The sequence below is a fragment of the Acinonyx jubatus genome, chromosome E1 (genome assembly GCF_027475565.1).
Source record: "Acinonyx jubatus isolate Ajub_Pintada_27869175 chromosome E1, VMU_Ajub_asm_v1.0, whole genome shotgun sequence".
Lineage (NCBI taxonomy): Eukaryota > Metazoa > Chordata > Mammalia > Carnivora > Felidae > Acinonyx > Acinonyx jubatus.
In genome coordinates, this window is record NC_069397.1 from 35380644 (window position 1) to 35399811 (window position 19168).

Here is a 19168-nt window from a genome sequence, read left to right on the forward strand (position 1 = left end):
TTGTATCTGTAACTCCCACTTTACACACCCAAGTTTAAAGTCTACAGATTTCTTAAGGTTTCATCTGCTGAAAACTTAAGAGTATTGTTGCGAGAAAACGAACTGAACCACATTAAATTTTTACCTTGTCAGATTGGTCCCTGTGGAACACCCAGTGCAGGCGAGGCGTGCTGAGACCTGAGATGTGTCCCTGGGAAGTGACCCAACACTCGGGGCCTCGTGCAGGGAGGTGGGCATTCACTAGCGAAGGTTCAAACTTGGACCCTTGAATAACATTTTATTTCTTTTACTTTGTCTCAGTAGAGACTTTTTTGTTGCTGTTCAAGGCCTAAATACATCTTTTGGAATAATTGTCATAGCGCAACAAGAGGCCGTTGGTAAATGGGACTAGGAGTTAGAACACCAGAATTCCAGCCCTTGTTCCATCACGTATCCAGCAACCATAATGGGAAAGTTATCAAACTGAGCCTCAGCTGTGAAATAGGAACTTGCAGTCCAAGCCACTGCAGGGCAACGCTGCTTAACTAAGACAAACAAAACCCTATGTGGTTTCATTCCTGTCTTTTTCATGTGAGTTTCTTGCCTGTAACTTTGCCTACTTCCCTTCTCCATCTCTCTGACTTCTGCTTGTCCTTCAGAACCAGCTCCAGCTTTATCTCATCTCTGAAACTTCCCCTAACAGGTGACCCCCCCCCCACCTTTACACCAGTCAGTCACCTCCTTTTCCTGCACTGCCTCTGTACATTATAGGTATAGGTGAGTGTGTTTATTCAGGAAACACTTATAATAGTGCTCACTGTGGCTAAGTCTTCTCGTAAGCGTTTATATTTATTAACTCATTTAATCCCAGTAACATACCATGAGGTACACACAATAATTGTCTTCATTCTGCAGATGCAAAAACTGAGGCATAGAGAGGTTAAGTAATTTGACCAAAGCCACTTAGCTCTGGAATGTGTCAGAGCCAGATATCTAATGCCTCGGAGTTTGTGCTCTTAACCACTGGGCTGTGCTGTCTTTTGCAATTGTCCTCATCACGCTGTACTGCGATGACTGGTTTTCACGTCCGTCTCCCTGGTTAGACCTTTGCACACCTTGATGGCTCCAACTCCTGCAGCGCCTGACACATAGTAGGCACTTAATAAATGTGTAGCAAATGTATGATAAATATGCTATGTGCACGTTGTAAAACATCGTATAAATGCAAATTACCACCACTACCGTATGCATTTTGTAAATCAGGGAGTAGACCTTACCGAGCTTTCCAGGTTTGCAGCTTGTTCTTGGTTCCCACTTTACAGGTCAACAGACTGAGGTACATAGACTGATCAAGTTTTAGACAGTACCAAAACTTGGGTTAAAAATGAACTGTAGTTATTGGTCCCATCATTAACCCTGTTGGGTCACACATTCTTTGCCATAATAGTATAGCTTGTTTTATATAAAACAAGATCAGGGAGGTCTAAATGACTCTTACCGCACTTGTTAAAATTACTTACCAATTTAGGATCTGAAGTAGTCAGACTTCGAGTGTCCACCACAGGTATCTTGAAAGTTGTCTTACTCTTAGAGATTATTTTTAAGAAAAAAACAAGGACAGGAGCACCTGGCTGGCTCAGTCAGTTAAGTGTCTGACTCTTGATTTCGGCTCAGGTCACGATCTCACGGTTTGTGAGATCGAGCCTCACGTCAGGCTCTGTGCTGACAGTGTGGAGCCAGCTTGGGATTGCCTCTCTCCCTCTCTTGTCTCTGCCCACCCCCCTTCTCTCTCTCAAAAAGTAAATAAACATTAAAAAGAAAGAAAAAAACAAGGATTTGGTGAGATTTCTTTCATTTCAGACGAGTAGAACCTACTGTATTAAGAAAAAAAAAATCAGCTTTTAGTGTGGACATGAATTTTAAACTCTACTTAATTACCAGGTAGAGAGATTAAATAATTATTTCATAAGGAACACATTCTTGTAAAACAGTATTTTGAATTGCAATTCAGATATTTAAATTTTTATTTTTGTCAATACTGATAATTAGTATAAGGCGGTTTTTTTTTATTTTATCCTAATTCCAGGTATTATCTTTCCTACTTTTATTTTTTTCTACTTCAACTTTTTAACTTTTTTTAAAACTTACTCTATCTTGCTTAACTGTATTTGTTTTGTTATATGTAATATATAATAGAATATGCATATATATACCTACCATTCAAACTTTTCCAAAATATATTATCCTTCACAGACTTTTCCAGTTTCTCCAACTCGGAGAAATTTTTCTCTCTTCTAAACTTTCAGATTTCTGCTTTTTTTTTTTTTTAAACTCCAGTGTATATAGTAGTTGTTAAATAATTACTTGACTGTCCAGAGACTTTGAGATTAGTTGTTACTTGGCAAATGCATTACTAACATACTTTCCTAATAAGAAAGAAGTCAGTGGCCTTCTGCAAAAGCCACAGAGCTTTGAATAAAGTATCAGACAGTTATTGTCACAGACCCAGTTGTCATCCTGTCCCTTCTTCCTGGTGGACCTTATTTATTACGTTATTTATTTCGTTATTTGTTTATTTATTTGGAAGGATTTTGCCAATACACATTTCTCTTTCCCTCCTTGTTCCTTTCCATTTCTTGGTTGTTGTGGTCTTGGCCTTCTCCTCAATCGGTGTAGGTTCTGGAAACCTCCGTCCAGCAGGACCACGGTTGGGCACCAGGTAGTTTGGCCTTGGAAACAGGCTGGAGGAAGCAGTTCCGCAAGAGGAGTCAGGACGGGTGGCAGAGTGATACGCTTTCCAAAGTTGCCCTTTCAACTTGCAGCGACTCACCCCAAGTACGCGAGGAGGATGTATAGTTGCATATTTTAATAGGAAAAAAAAAAAAACCTGTTGGGTTTGTCAAAAATTAACTATTAAAACTTTTCAGGGGACAAAGTGGTTTTTCTTTTGAAACTAAATGTAAATAAACACTCTTGAAGACTACGTAAGTTTGTTTTGTAATCCACTTGGGGGGAACATGGCATTGAAAAGCATGCATTCTGGAAGTTGTACTTTGCTGTTTATAACATGCTATCGCGTTCTCTAGTTTTTCTTTTAAAATTGTGTTTTCTTCCCAGTGGCTGGTCAAGCTCATAGAGTGCCATGACTGCTTGCTTCTCAGTTTGTTTACCCCTTAGCATACGTACCACATTTTTTCCTAAGTTGTGTACGTTACTTATAGCAGGACACGAAGGAATGACCCGCTTTAGTTTGGAATCTAAGAAGCAGTAGAAAACGATGTCTAAGAACTTGTGTTGTTGTAACACCAAAGAGAGATGAATTTAAACGGCTTTAAATATCAGTGAGAGTTATTTCTTCGTTGCTGTTTCTGTCTGCTTTCAGGTTCTCAGAGCTCCGTGTATTCACCTCGAGGGCTTCTAAAAAATGAAGCTAAGATGATTTGTAATAAGTAAGTTAGAACTGAGGATACACAGTAGGAGTTGGATAACGAAACATGGAATGTTCCGTTTCCCTCGTGTGCTTTTGGTCTTGCAAAGGTTACTCAGTTGTGCTCTCAGGAGATAGTTTAAGTCTTCTGGAAAGAGAATAAAGGAAGATTATTACCAAAATTGAGTGAAGGGTAAAGGTGCCAAAATCAAATGAAGCAAGTAAAATGCGGGCAGAGAGCCCGTGTGTGTTTCAAAGCGAACAGTTAGACTGCATCTTCCGTTGCGACCGTGTGGTTTGTTGATGTTTCTGTGAGTGTCCCTGGTTGTAATAGTGGTGAGATGCCCCTCTCAGGTTCGTGTGGGAAGGCGTTTATGCGTGTGTCATTTAAAATAGAATAAAGCGCTCTAACTCCAATTTTTTTTTTTTAAAGAAAGAATAGTCTCATTTTCTAACCTACTAAGTAAAGACTTCCCCTGTGTATTAAGCCCTTTGTCTTTCGGATTTAACTTTTCACTTAGTAATTCTACTGTCTGTGCTGTCTAGCTGAGGACCGAGATAGCTGATCCGTGTAATATGTATAAGCGAACATATAAAGAACTACATTAGCTAGGTTATGCTGCCATAACAGATCACTGCCCACCCTTGGCTGAAATCAGTGAAGGACTTCGCTCTCGCTGCGTGGCCATGGTAAATGAGCAGGGAAGCTCCGCTCACATCACTCAGGGATGCAGATTGATGGAGCAACCATCTGGTCACCATGCCTGAGAGGGAAAAGCGGTCTGGAGGGCCTCTTCTTGGCAATGAACTACAGTAGCTCAGAAGTGATGCACAGGTCTTATTTCACACGATGCCCACAACTAGTCAGGTAGTCCCCGCATGGGTATGGTAGGGGCAGGAATTCAGCCCTGCCAGGGAGCCAGCTGAAAATACTTCATAAACAGCACCATGCTTTTGCTCGTCAGATACTGTCTGGTCTCTCTCATTGGCAAAATACACTCACTTCCTCTGCAGGGTAGGGAACCCCAAGGTCTAGCCAGTCATGGTGATGCGGTTTCGAAGTGGTGGGGGGGAGGTCCGGGGCCAATGGCCAAGAAAGAATTCTTGGTGCAAAAAAGGTGATTGACTTGTTAAAGTGCGGGGAGAGGACCCGCGGGCAGAAAGAGCTGCACTGGGTTGTGAGGAGTGGATTATATACTACGGAGTTGGGGGGTGGGTGGCTAAGGAAGAATGGACATTTCCAAAAGGACTTTTATTGGCCAAAGAGGACTCATAAGATACTGGAGGCCTTGCTATTGTTGAGCTAAAGTTCTTTTTCCCTCCAGCAAAGCACTAACATTAAGACGGTAGGGGTTCCTAGAGGACTATTATTCTCTGTATTTGCCTCAAGTATTTGTCAGTGGGCTGCAGGTTGTAAAGAATTTTAATTTTATCTACATTTTCTTCTTGCCGTTGTGCCCCGCATCACTGTGGAGGGGAGTGCCACACTTTAGGGCTCCAGGAAATTGAGCCTGTGCGTTTCTGGAGGCTAGGCTATTGATAAGATTGCCTTTTTCTTGTAATTTGCTGAGACATTTGTAAACTGATGGAGACTCATGTCCTGCATGACTGTGATCTCTATCAGTTAACCATTGGTTTTTCCCTTTCCTTTGTTCCCGGGCAGCCAGGAGTGCCTGAGGAATGTCACACGTATCCCATGGGGAGAAGGGGGGGTGGGGAGCACTTGGGGAGGGAGGGCTGCAGGGTGTTAGCTTGTGCTTTGTCCTGAGCTTGCCTTTGGCCGCCTCATCAAGGGCATCAAGCTTCAAGTCCAGGACCTCAGAGTGACTCAAGGGTATGACGATTGGTGGTCTCTTTGTGAGGAGATGACGCACGGTAGTCTCTACATTGGATCTAGATGTTGCCTTTCTTGATCTAGAGACTTGTGTGAAAGAAACTGACAGATGGTCACTGCCCCGACATACAGAGTGCAGCCATGACTATCTACTGGGCTCCCATTTGACAGGGGCAAGAATAGAACTGTAGCAGTCAGTGCACTGTAGCAAATTCTAAAATCTCAGAGCAGTCATTGAGAGGGCCTCCTCAGGATGGGAGAATGTTCTTGAATAGACTCTGATTGGCTCCTTAGGAGTAACTCGAAGGTCTGTTTTCTCCTTGCTCCCTCGCTTCATCCTCTTTTTTTTTTTTTTAATTGTTAATTTTTATTTTTTTACATTTTGTTTATCTTTGAGAGAGAGGGAGAAGGAGACACAGAATCCAAAGCTGGCTCCAGGCTGTGAGCTGTTAGCACAGAGCCTGACGCAGGGCTCGAACCCACAAACCTGAGATCATGACCTGAGCTGAAGTCGGATGCTTAATCGACTGGGCCACCCAGGTGCCCCTTCTTTTCCTGTAATCTTCTTAATTGTATGTAGAATGGACTCATGAAGAAGATGCCCCCTTAGGGGAATGATCAGCTTTCTTGGCCTGCCTCCTCCCATAGACGCTTGAGGACCCAGAGGAGCATTTTAAGTCTTGAACAGTCATGGTCTCTTTTAATCCAGTCTGGAGGTTCTTTTGGCCATATAACTCTTAAAAACTTAATTGGTTTTTTTTAAAAAGTTTATTTCCAGTCATCCCTGTGGGCCTTAGCCACATCCACAGTTCTTTTCTAATCCTACTTAAATTTGCTACAGAGCTCTGTCTTATTGGTCCCATACTTCTTCCTGGACTTAATTTTGAGTATAGGTATTTCTGCTATAATGCCATATATGTCTTCCTGGGTTTTGCAGAATCATACATTAAAATGAATGAGGCTTATGGGAAAAATCAGTTCAGGGCAGACCACTCAAAATCTGTGAAACACTGTAACCGGTGTACCAATAAAAACAATAATTAAAATAAATGTATTATAATAAATATATTAAATGATATGTTCCAAATGTAAATATACTAAATCGCCATAGGCATGTGCACCCAGCATCAGTCAGTCGAACCTCTACAAGACTTAATCCCCTGGGTAGTGGTTTCTTCCCTGGAGACTGGGGTCTTGAAGACATTCGCTTACGGTAGAGACCAGTTTCATTACAATTAAAATTTTGATGTATGAGATGGGGTAGGCTTTGGCGATCCAAAACAATTTTGTAACCCGGGAGGGGAACACATGCCTCAACTTGACGAGACATAAAGTGGAAAGTGTGGTGGTTCATGAAGCAGCTGAACCAGCCGCTCCTAGCATTCAAGGAAGGCACGGAAGTCGGATGCTCAGCTTTTTTCTTAAGGTCTTTGTAGGTTGCTAAGGCTCTCTCTTTAATTGTGAGAAAGCTTTCTCATGATCACTTGAAACATGAACTCGCAGGGGAACATCTCATAGAAACCAACAGAAGAACTTGGGTGTTACACTGACATCATTTCCCCCATTTACTAATAGCATTTCAACTGATTCGCATTAGAGAACTAGGCTTTGTAGCTACATACGCTAAGAGACTGCTTTCCTCATTAGTCTCTCTTTTTTTTTTTTTTTTTGCTGGGCCCCACCTTAATCCAGTGGGAGGTTTTATCAGTAAGTAGTTCTTGATCCCGCCTCAGGACTGAATTCTAATCAGCGTCTGTAGCTCAAAGACTTTCCCTGTTTTTATTAAGCATCTGCTTCTTCTAACCTACAAACCGCTGACTTTCTGGACTCCTTTAATCCTGACTGCAAACCGATCAATGCTTTTCTGCGTTCGTCCTTTTCATGTCATGATTTGTCACGGACAGCTGATAGTAAGCAGCACTCTCTCTGGACAGTCCCATTCTCCTGGTGGAGCGGTGAGTGCTTTCTCTTCGGAGACAAATAGGTGATAAGCCTCACCAGTAATTTCACCACTGCATAATAAGAGTTGCTGTCCTTGTCGCCTCCCATAATCTCCCTTGCCCCCTTTCACCCCCTCCTAAGCCTTTGCCCTATGTGTTCGTTTTTGTGGATGAGGCAGTACCAGCTAGGCCAGGCCAGATGATGCGTGCAATAGTACTAAACAACACAAGATCTCAGAGGTCTTAAAAACCCACCCTGAGTAAAATCAAATAAAAAATAAAAGTAAAATCCCCTGCGCCGCGCCTATCCTGTAGATCATTCTAGTCACTCGGGGTCTCAGGTTGATACCAGTGATGGCAGTTGTCATCTTGAAGGTTGGTGGTCCCTGAGGCAGAGAGAAAAGGGGTGTGTGTGGGGGGGGGGGCGGGGAGGATGTCTCATTGGTCAGAAAATGCCCTGTCTTGCATGTCACCTGTGCTCACGATGTGCGGTCCGGAAGTAGTCACGGTACCGCACCCACCGACAGGGGAGGGGTGGGGTTAGAACACGTGGTCCTGCCACACGCCTCCAAGGTTGAGGACCCACAGGTCTTTGCGAAGAACACCTTAACGACCGCAGAGGATTTCCCCGCAATTACTGTTCTTTGTCTTCCCGGTTTTTGTTTAATTCTTAGCGTTTGCTGGTTAACTGAATTTTACTGTCTCTCCTCCCTTGCTAAATTTGAGATAATTAGCGTGAGTAAGTTTAACGTGATTTGTAGTAGTTTACATTATTTCCCTGGGTCAGAAGTTTTGGCACATGCAAAATAAAGCTAAGTAGAATTAAAAGCTACTGGGATCTTCCTGCTTACCTTATGAGGTATGAAATTTTGAAATGCGCAAAAGGTACGCGGTTTATAGGGACAACTGAGTTGAAATTATTTTGGAGCGTCATTTGTCCATGAGCCGTGGGGTCAGGCAGGCCTGGGTCAAACACTGCTTCTCGAATGTAATGGGTATGTGATCTCAGATTACTTAGCCTCTCACAGGCATAACTTCCTCATTTATAACTATAAAAACGTACAAATGTATCTGTTCAGATGTCAAGTAAAACATAGTGGTGTTTATCGCCAGGCGTTTCTGAAATTCCACTGAAATGAAAGTAAAATCACTTTTTTTTAAAAGAATACATCCATAAGGTCAAAGAAGACAGAAGATAGTCACAGAGGAATGACAGTAGTAGTTATGAGCCACATATTATAGTCGTAATAACGTAAGAACAAATACTGATTTAACAAAAAGCTGTGATCCAACTATTATTGGGAAGATGGAGGGAAGGTTGGGAGCAATAAGGTAAGAAAACTATAGTGAGAGACAAATAGTAATGTCTCAAACTGAAAAAAATCAAGAAATAGAAATCCAGTCATATTTACAAATACGGAAGCACATCCTGGGGGAAGGGGCTAATAAAGTAGTTGAATGGTTTCGTCTGTGGGGGATGGGTTTCAGATAGGACAGAGTAGGCAGAGGGCTGCTCTTTCCATTATAAACCTTGCCGTGTATTTGACTGGGGCAGCTGTGCGTGCTTTTCCTTTTTTAGTGATTTGATTTAAAAATATGTATCTATAAATTAAAAACGAGTTTCAAAACCAGCCCCAAAGTCTTGTGGTGGCTTTCAAATAGAAATAATAACAAGCACCTTTACCTGCCGGCGCACAGAGGAGGCGTTCAGCAAAGGCTAGTTTCCTTCCTTGTGTCGACTGGACGGGGTATGTGTTTGCAGTAATATTCATGATTCAGAGATTAGGTGGTTGACTAAACAGCAATGTGAGGTATGTCACAAAGCAAATTATGTGCCCTTCTCATTTTTTTTTTTTAATGGACGGTTTTATTTTTCTTGGAACCATATCAACCTGATGGTTACTGTTTCTTAGAATTTAGACCTCCGTGCAACTGACACATGAAAAATTACCCAGCTCTTGAGCGCATCTAGTCCGTTCACCTAGAGGAGACTTAAAAATACGTAGCAACTTGGAAATTGCTCCAGCAAACCTGAATCCAGTAATGTCTGTGCCTAGATTATACCGTATTGAAGGCCGAGGACATTTTCTGTCTCTTCTGGAGTTATGTCACTTAGCTGTTCTATCCTCCTCGCTCACTGCCAGCTTTGTTCTTTGAGCCCTCGCCGTGGTGGATGGTGGTGACCGAGGTTGTAAAGAAAGCCAGCCGGCATAAAGCTCTTGTGTGTTTCGCGTATGACACGTATTCTATACCAAGACTAAACGCCCTGTGGACAGAGACCGTATATTCTGCCGTACCGTTATGTGCCGTAGCACCTAGCATAATGAACGCCATGCAAGCGTAGACACCCAGTTCGTCGTCCAGCGTATACCCAACACCTACTAAGCGCCTGGCCCTGTGCGAAGCTCTAAAAATATCTCCGTGTACCGGACAGATGATGCCTCCCGCTGTCGTGGACTTTACACTCTGACAAAATACGTGTCGGATTTAGTAAACCAGTAGCCCAGTAAAATAATGGCCCACGCGGAACCACTTAAGCAGGGTAAAGAATTGTATATATAAAGAGTCTAATCCTTTTCAGCTGTGTTTGTGGTGTGATGTAAGCTCATGCTGTAAGAAGGAAATAGTGGTATCTGACCTTTTTTCCTCTTTGCTTTTCTTTGTAGATAAGATGCGCCAAGTCACTTGCAGCTGTCTGCAGAAGAAAAATCCCTAGTGCTCTGCTCTTGCCATAATACCAAACCTTTCGACTTCTGCTTTGGTGCTGCAACACTGGAAGAATTGCACACAGGTCCCAGGAATACCCTTTTTCCATTTGAGTGGTTCTTTGTGGATGGAAAATTATTGGAGGCTTAACAGTTACCCTGTTTGAGAGCTCTCTCTCTCTCTAGTCTGAACTGCGTAATAAATCGGGCCACGTACCCATGAGCCACACAGCCAGTTCTGGTCAGGAGCTGGCTGAAAACTGTGCTGCGCGTGTAGCAGGAATGGCACAAGAAGAGAGCCGTCGTGGTCAAGCGCCATCTACCTTTTATCACGGTGCCAACCAAGAACTTGACCTGTCCACCAAAGTGTACAAAAGGGAAACAGGAAGTCCTTATTCTGTGTTAGTGGACACCAAGATGAGCAAACCACATCTCCACGAAACAGAGGAACAGCCGTATTTCAGGGAGACCAGGGCAGTGTCTGACGTGCATGCTGTTAAAGAAGACCGGGAGAATTCTGATGACACAGACGAGGAGGAGGAGGAGGAAGTCTCTTACAAAAGGGAGCAGATCATAGTGGAGGTAAACCTTAATAATCAAACATTAAATGTGTCTAAAGGGGAAAAGGGTGTCTCTTCTCAGTCCAAAGAGACTCCTGTTCTGAAGACAAGCAGTGAGGAGGAAGAGGAAGAGAGCGAGGAGGAGGCCACCGATGACAGCAATGATTACGGAGAGAACGGAAGGCAGAAGAAGAAGGAGAAGACGGTGGAGAAGGCCAGCGTCACACAAAGGAGAACCAGGAGGGCCGGCTCCGTGGCCGCAGCTACCGCTTCCCCGACTCCCAGGACTACCAGAGGGCGTAGGAAGAGTGTAGAGCCACCTAAGCGGAAGAAGCGGCCCGCGAAGGAGCCCAAAGCCCCAGTCCAGAAAGCTAAGTGCGAGGAGAAAGAGACTCTGACCTGTGAGAAGTGCCCCAGGGTGTTTAATACTCGCTGGTACCTGGAGAAGCACATGAACGTTACTCATAGGCGCATGCAGATCTGTGATAAGTGTGGCAAGAAGTTTGTCCTGGAAAGTGAGCTGTCCCTTCACCAGCAAACAGACTGTGAAAAAAATATTCAGGTAGGTTTCATCACCGAGAGGGCAAACCTTTCAGGATACAACCTGGCTGTTCAGACTCACCTGGTATCTGCCCAAGAGAATAAATACAGTAGAGGCTGAAGGGACAGTTGTCACCGATTTCTCTTTTTAAAAACTCCTTCCTGCTTTGGTCTTTTCAAAACCCAGGCTTAACATTTTCTTTCAAAAGCATTGCATTTAACTGACGCTGGACTAGTGGGAAGCCAGGTACGTGGAAGGGGGATCTGTTGTAGGTGATTGCCCAGGAGGTAGAGTCAACACCGACTTGGCACTGAGATTCGCTGTCGTAAGACATACGTAATGTGTCATTCGTTCTGGCATCTTCTCTGTCAAGGTGGGAGACACTGAGTCAAGGTCAGGAATAGAGAGAGGTCCCCTTCTGGGTTTGAAAGGATGCCAGATTCTAGTGCAGCTGATGGGGACAAAAACCGTAATGACTCAGACGGTGAAAATGGAAGATCTCCAGGAGTGAGTTTGCTTTTACCAGTGGAGAGATGACAACATTAAATTTATCAAGAGGCTGAGCCCATGGGAATATGCAAACTTTAAACAGAGGCTGAGCTGGTTGAAAGTGTTGCCCGCCTGGTGGTAGGGTTACATAATGCTCCCGTACGGTATCATTAAGGTAACAGAGTGTGGTATTCAAACCAGGCTGGTGTCCTGAAAGGACGGTATTGTGACAGGTTAAGAGGTATGCTAATTATATTATGTTGAGCCGTATTGGTTTGTACACGTGAATGCATATTGATGAATGTTCATAAAAGGTAAGTCTGTTAACGTCTCCGCAAGATATGTAAAATACAAGTGCTGTGCTGCATTCAAGCTAAACTTCTTTTGAAAAGTGAAATTGTTCTGTTTTGGTTTGTTTCTTGGAGCGTGCTTGATCTGGAGCCCTCCTTTGTCTTGCTTTCCCGCTTGCTTTTGATCAACAATGGAGATCACTGCTTTACTCTAAACAGGTTTTTTAAAATATAAGTTACATTTGCTAGACATTCACTGCTTTTGATTCGTCGGCTGTGACGTCACCTGTTTCGCGGTTGCGCTTGGTAATGAAAGAAGGCTGAGTGGTGGCGCCCCTGCCCTCCCGTAGCTACCGTTGCCCTTGCTCGGTTGTCAACTGGTTCAGACCAAAGGGAGCGCGACGCGATGCTGCACCCTAGGGGTCGGACTTCGGCTCTGTGATGACCCTTGCTGAAAGGTGTATCTTGATGTTTATGCAGTTGTGGTTTTTTTGTTGCTACTCAAATTTTCTCTACGAAGTTACAGAAAGAAAGCATTTAGTACATCCTCCTTCTGTGACTTTCCTCGCTGTTGCTGACCATAAGGCATTTAAACTTGTGTTCAGGTTTTCTGGAATCCGCCGGAAGAGTGCTATTCACATTCCTGAAGGACACTGCTTCGTTCATATGTGTAGATCCTAATAATCCTGGCGACCCAGGAAGAAGTAAAAATCGAAACCCTGCCCTGCATAATGGCTTTGGGGGTGGGGGGTCTGCCCTTTTCTCAAGCAGGTCCAAGCACAGGCTTATTTTTTACACTCCGAGTTCTTGTTTCCCGAAGTGATCGTGATGCTCAAGATCTTTATTTACCGTGAATAACTACTTGTTCCCTTAAATATCCCAGAGTCTGGTGGTTACCTAGAACATTCTAGGATTGTTTTGCTTTAACCAGAAATATTTTATTTTGATACGCTTTATGCCTGATATTCTAGACTATCCATGATTCGTAATACGAGGAACTGAGCACTGTTGGCACGTGTGTTTCCTATAGATGCGTGTACGAGAGACCTGGAGCTGGCCCTAAGGGGGAAGGAGGTTTAGGAGTTACAGAAAATTCTGCCAGAGGGAAATGTTTAGTAGAGTAAATGAGATAATGGGAAGATACAATAAAATCTCAATAAATTGTGTGAATGGAGGCTCCAAATGCATTCTTTAAGGTACAGAAACATTGTTACGCTTCCACAGATCTATAACCTTTAATGTGTGTTTTATCTTGCTTTTATCTGTGCTGCTTTAAAATTAGTTTGTAATCTCTGGGAAGTACCTGTTACCTGCATGCTGATTTACGTGTAGGAGACAGATGCTCTTCGTAATTCATTTATTTTTAAAACTTGGTTCTTCTCGTTGGTACTGTACTAATTTGCTAAAAGCAGTCGAGTCTTCTGTATGGGTGGAACTTCCCATTTCTTTCCGTCTTCCTTTTTGCCATTGTTTTTGTACTCCCGACGTGTGTCTAAAAGATGCGTCTTGGAGAATAGAACATACAGAGGTTGGTATTGGCATCTGGACTCCTCGGAGGACTGGCTTCGGTTTGGACTCGGGCCCTGTGCCCCGAGTCTAAGGCACGGCCATTTCGCGGGCCGGTAGGCAGCTATGGCTTTCTGCAGGCCCCCGTAAATAAAGATTATTTCTATTTGTCCTGCTCAGTGTGTTTCCTGTAACAAGTCCTTCAAGAAACTCTGGTCCCTTCATGAACACATCAAGATCGTCCATGGGTATGCAGAAAAGAAGTTTTCCTGTGAAATTTGTGAGAAGAAATTCTACACCATGGCTCATGTGCGGAAACACATGGTTGGTAAGTTCTTCCTGCTGCTTTTCTCGCCACCCCCGTCATTTTCCCTCGTTCTTTGGTGTGTTTGAGGCGTCGGATTGGGCAGGATCTGAGGAACGGCCTTGCCGTAATCGTAATCGGTTCTGACTCGCTGAAACTAAACTCGCCGTGTCCCCCCTGAGCCACCGCGGCGCAGCGTGCGCGGGGTAGGTAGCCTTCCGCACCCAGGCTTCTTTCCAACGTCGTGGCCTCTTCCTCTCTTGAGAACGTTGCTGCGAAGGCCTCACTAATTAAAGCGTGGAAGGTTAAGATGGCACGATTACCTCGCAGTAGGAGCGGGGTCTGGGCCACTTTGAGCGGCTTGGCGGGCCCGTCGTGAGTCCGGCGCCTTCTGTGTTCCAGCACACACGAAAGACATGCCGTTTACATGCGAAACCTGTGGAAAGTCGTTCAAACGCAGCATGTCCCTCAAGGTTCACTCCTTGCAGCATTCTGGAGAGAAGCCCTTCAGATGCGAGGTAAGGGCTGTGCTGGGCCCTGGCCCTGGGGCGGGGCGGGGCGGGGGAGGGGGGGCGCGGTGAGGGAGGGGAGCGGGGGCCGCTTCTAACACCCCGGTAGCTCTCCCAGACTAGGGCAGCCCCGGGACTGACACAGAGCGAGTTGTTTCTCTTTCCTCAGTCATCCCGACAAGTCGGGTGTGCTTCGGGGATCATTCTGCAGAAGCCCTCCCTCTTGCTAATAACCGAGCTGCAGACATATAGCAGCGCCGCAGAGGGAGCCTCAGCGACCTCGTGGGCTGGGCCCCAGCGAGGCCAGCGAGCGCGGCTCTCACGCGTCTCCCCGTGTCCGCTGCAGAACTGTGACGAGAGGTTCCAGTACAAGTACCAGCTGCGCTCGCACATGAGCATCCACATCGGGCACAAGCAGTTCATGTGCCAGTGGTGCGGCAAGGACTTCAACATGAAGCAGTACTTTGACGAGCACATGAAAACACACACTGGTAAGAGTTCCCGGGGGCCGGTTGGTCACCACCTGGGCGTCTGTGCACGTAAAACCCGAGAGCGCACATTCGCATTCTGAGTGCAGATCCTCCTTGAGATAAGCCCGGCACGTGGAAACACAGACGTGTCGTCCTGGGAGACCGGGCTCTCCTTAACTCCGTTCGTGTAAAAAGGGAGTGTCTGCCAGTGCCTTTTACCCGCGGGTCCCTCCGAGACATCGGACGCTTAGGGCACAGGATTCCTGAAATCGTACGCCACTTATTTTGTGTACGTGCGTTTGTGCTTTTTTAAGGAAAGGGTTCCGGACCCTTAAAAAGTGAAGGCCGCCGACTGATTTAGATCGAATACTCTCTCAGCTCGCTTAAAGTCTGATTGGATTGGATTTCCCGAAACTGACCGCTTTTCAGGAACCTCTCCCGTCAAATGAGATTAAGTCTTACTTTAACCATTCCGTGTTTCTAGGGGTGTATGCTTCCTAGCACGGATGTGAATCTTATAAGCACTTGACCACCCAGCCCGCAGGGACGCACGGCATCAGTGTATCTCAGCCTTGACCGGGTATTCTGGGGTTAGCAGTCTTTGCACCGATCGAACAGTGTGAACCACTTTCCGGGTTTCTAAATAGAATCTAGTGACAGGTTTCTCCGTTCTGTTAGTACAAAGTGACAGAGCTAGAAAGAGCCACAGGATTAACTTGCTTAGCTACCTGCTCGTTTGGCTCGGCCAGTGGTGAGGAAACTGTCCTGGCCGGATCACTGCAGTGCGCATTTTTCTGTCAAAGTCCGGAGAAGAACGCCTGCCTGGCTTCTTTCCCATTCAGAGCGGCGCACCCTGCAATTTTAAGGATTAGTCTAGATGAAGAGTCACGAGAGGATTTTCATTAAATAAGTTACACCCCAAAAAGTAACTTTGAAGCCCAAGCGAATGGGTGGCAGGATATATCAGAGTAGTTAACAAATTCTCCTCTTCTAATTTGGTGGCTCTCAGATAGGCTCCTGGTTGTAACCGAGTCACTTTTAGGATTCAGTTTTTTGTTGGAAAGCGGGAAACTGTGGAACTACGTGGAAAATAAGCTCTTGGGAAGGCAGAAGCTGTGTCACATTCACACACGATGCCTGGGACATAGCGGGGGCCCCATAAATGTCCCACGATTGGAAGGAACCTGGAGCCACCAGTGCCCTCTGCCTCGCGCCCCTGCTCTTCTCTGCGTGTCTTCTGGGCCCCTCTGTCCCGGTTCCGGACTCGCTCCTCCTTCTGTGGTTCTTCCTCTTTCTTCCTTCCCCTCCGTCTTTCCTCCTCTAGGCCCTTAAATGTCCACAACACGAAACAGAGTGTGTATCTTGTGATTAACTTATTTGTTGAATAAAATTTTATGTTGAATGTTCTTTGACCAAATAGGCAAGTTCAACATTTCCTGTTTCTTCTAAAAAAAAAAAAAAAAAAAAAAAAGAAGCCACCTAAATTCACTTAAATTTTTATCCCTCTCATTAAAAGAGTAGTACATACTTCTTAAAGTGTATTAGAAAATGTGAAAGTTGAAAACAAAACAAAAATGATCATCACTGAAAGACCATGACTGTTAACATTTTGGCATACATTTAAAAAAATTCTTGGGGCGCCTGGGTGGCTCAGTCGGTTAAGCGGCCGACTTCAGCTCAGGTCATGATCTCGCGGTCCGTGAGTTCGAGCCCCGCGTCGGGCTCTGTGCTGACAGCTCAGAGCCTGGAGCCTGTTTCGGATTCTGTGTCTCCCTCTCTCTGACCCTCCCCCGTTCATGCTCTGCCTCTCTCTGTCTCAAAAATAAATAAACATTAAAAAAAAAATTAAAAAAAAATTCTTTACTTTCTTAACACACGTATAGATAGATCCTGCGCATAAGTATTTATGTGTTCGTGTGTATAGTCATAAAACAAAAGTTGGGTCTTTATTGTAACCTACTTTGCCTTTTTACTGTGTTATGTCATTACCAGTCATATCGTTTTAATGGTTGTATAATATTCCTGCTGGTAAATTTGCTGTAATAATAGCCGTCATTTGCTATGCACATATATGTCAGGCACTGTCTAAAGTGCTTTACATACGTTACCTCCTACAATAAATACAACTTTTAACAATAGTCCCATAAAGTAAAAGATGTTGTTTTCTTTTTTTTTTTAGCCAGTTCCCTATTGGACATTTAGATGATTTCTGTTTCCAACTTTTCTACTCTTCTAAATAATACGGTGATAAACAACTTTGTGGTTAACACATCCATGACTAGTCACTTAGGGTAAATTCCCGGAAATGGGATTATCAGGGCAAAGAGACGTGCACGGTCTTAAGACGTGGTATGTGTTGGAAAATAGCCATCCACATACACTCTCACTGGCTGCGCCTGAAAACACCCATTTCCCCAACGCTTTCCAACGCTAAATAAAATCATCACTGATTTGATAGGTGGAAAATGGTTTCTTATTGTAATAACTTGCGTGTAATTAATTGCTAGGTAAGAGTGGACATTTTTTCATGCACTTGTTGAGAATCAGTTTATTTTCTTTCCTGAATTGCTTGTGCCTCTTCTGTATTCACCTTTCCATTGCAGAGCTTGACTTTTTTTTTAATTGTTTATAATAGTTCTTTATATATATTTACATATACTGGACCTCGTTTAACACTAATATTAAAATACTCTTCCCTGGTTTGTCATCTGCCTTTTAATGTTGTTCGTGATACCCGAGCTGGGAGGGTAGCTGGTTGGTGGGGTGGGACAAACCTGGCTGTGCCATTCACTCCCGTGGGGCCTTCCATGAATTATGCAACCTCAGTGGGTCTCTGCTTCCTTGGTATTAAGTAAGGATGACAGGAGTACCTGGAAAATACAAGGAGAAGAGTTAGCACTCAAGAAGAAAAGGGATAGTTCTTTTAAGGCTGGGCAAAACCACATTTAGAGTGTGTTTTATTGGGGATTAAGGCCACTGCAGGAACGGACATTGCTTGGGCTGTTTCTTTGCAGTTAAAGAGACTTGAGGCGGATCTTATCTAGGGAAGCTGGCCAGCCCTCAGGCAGGGTTTCCTCGGGTGGTGTGGACATGGGGTGAGTTCAACATGGAATAATTGCTGATTCTCCTCGTACCAGGCGCAGCACTAAGTGCCTGGTGACACAGGGATGAGTTGAGATCCGGTTTGTGCCCTCAAGGAGCTTCCAGTCCAGGGACAGTGATGATGATTGTGGTGTAGTAGTAATAGTCATAATAACAATATAATAATAATAATAATAATAATAATAATAATAATAATAATAACAGTCCTAATGCGCCACTAAAACGCGTGGAGCGTCTGCTACGTGCTGGAGACTGTTCTAAGCTCTTTCCTTCTATTTCCAACTTATCTCAGTAACCTACTATTGTTACCTTCAGTTTTCAGATGAGGAAACTGAGGCTCGGAGATCACATAACTTGTCCAAGGCAGTCTGACTCCAGAGCCACATATTTAACGGTTCTGATATAATTTAACGTAGCAAGTGATAAAATGGGGGGGGGGGGGGGCGGTGTGCAGGGCCTCATGAGGGCAGACAGCACCATCCCAGAGTCTGGTTCTCAGCTTCCAGAATGTGCCCATGTACTCCAGCAGACCAGGATCAGAGGAACTGATAGGTGCTAAATAGTGTTAATGATCTATAAGCAAAACCGCTGATTTATTAATTCACAATGAAAAGGCTGAGCGGCAGGTGGCTCGGAGCTCTTATTTCTTTGGTCGTCATGTTCTTTGCCTAAATAAAAATCTATATCGGAAGCTAAATTATCAGAAGATTGGTAGGGATGGGGAATTACAGGAGAGGAAGGTAATTGAAAGATCTTAATAGTGAGTACCATATGTCATTGAACCTGATTGCAGCCATCCCTCGTAAGACAGACTTCATTTGCACACTGCTAAGAAAATGTTGCCAAGTAAAAATGCCACACCGTTGATTGTCGGGTGTGTGTCCGTTTCTGAGATGCTGACATGCCAGGGCACGCATGTCTTAATGTCTTAAAGTAACACATAGTTGTTTATAAACATCAGTCAAGAACCAACCAGGGGCGCCTGGAGGGTCAGTCGGTTAAGCGTCCGACTTCAGCTCAGGTCATGATCTCACGGTCTGTGAGTTCGAGCCCCACGTCGGGCTCTGTGCTGACAGCTCGGAGCCTGGAGCCTGCTTCGGATTCTGTGTCTCATTCTCTCTCTGCCCCTACCTCACTTGTGCTCTGCCTCTCAAAAATAAATAAATGTACAAAAAAATTAAAAAAAAAGAACCAACCGAACTGTGGGGGGCACATGGGTGGCTCACTCAGTTAAGTATCCAGCTCTTGATCTCAGTTCAGGTCTTGATCTCAAGGTCCTGAGTTCAAGCCCCACGTTGGGCTCTGTGCTGGGCATGAAGCCTACTTAAAAAGAAAGAAATAAAAATTAAAAAAAAAAAAAAAAAAGAACCTACCAAATTGGGCTCCTGTAGTGAACAGGACTGAAACATCCCTGGGTTCACAGGGCTTGCAGTGAGTCTAGGGGGCAGACACACGAGGCGCCACACTGGTTCGCTGATGAGAGCACAGCAAGTACGCGGAACTAAATGAGGT

General features: G+C 44.5%; 1 protein-coding gene across 4 annotated transcripts in view; it reads left to right on the forward strand.

Annotated features, from left to right (window-relative positions):
* ZNF652 (zinc finger protein 652) overlaps positions 1-19168 on the forward strand; it is a 56567-nt gene that overhangs the window by 27974 nt on the left and 9425 nt on the right. For all 4 annotated transcript variants that reach the window (XM_027034029.2, XM_027034031.2, XM_053212788.1 and 1 more), the window contains exons 2-5: positions 9847-11007; positions 13452-13599; positions 13978-14093; positions 14431-14575. In XM_027034029.2, the coding sequence (XP_026889830.1) occupies positions 10105-11007; positions 13452-13599; positions 13978-14093; positions 14431-14575 (1312 nt within the window). In that variant the 5' untranslated portion in view covers positions 9847-10104. The remainder of the gene's footprint in view (positions 1-9846; positions 11008-13451; positions 13600-13977; positions 14094-14430; positions 14576-19168) is intronic.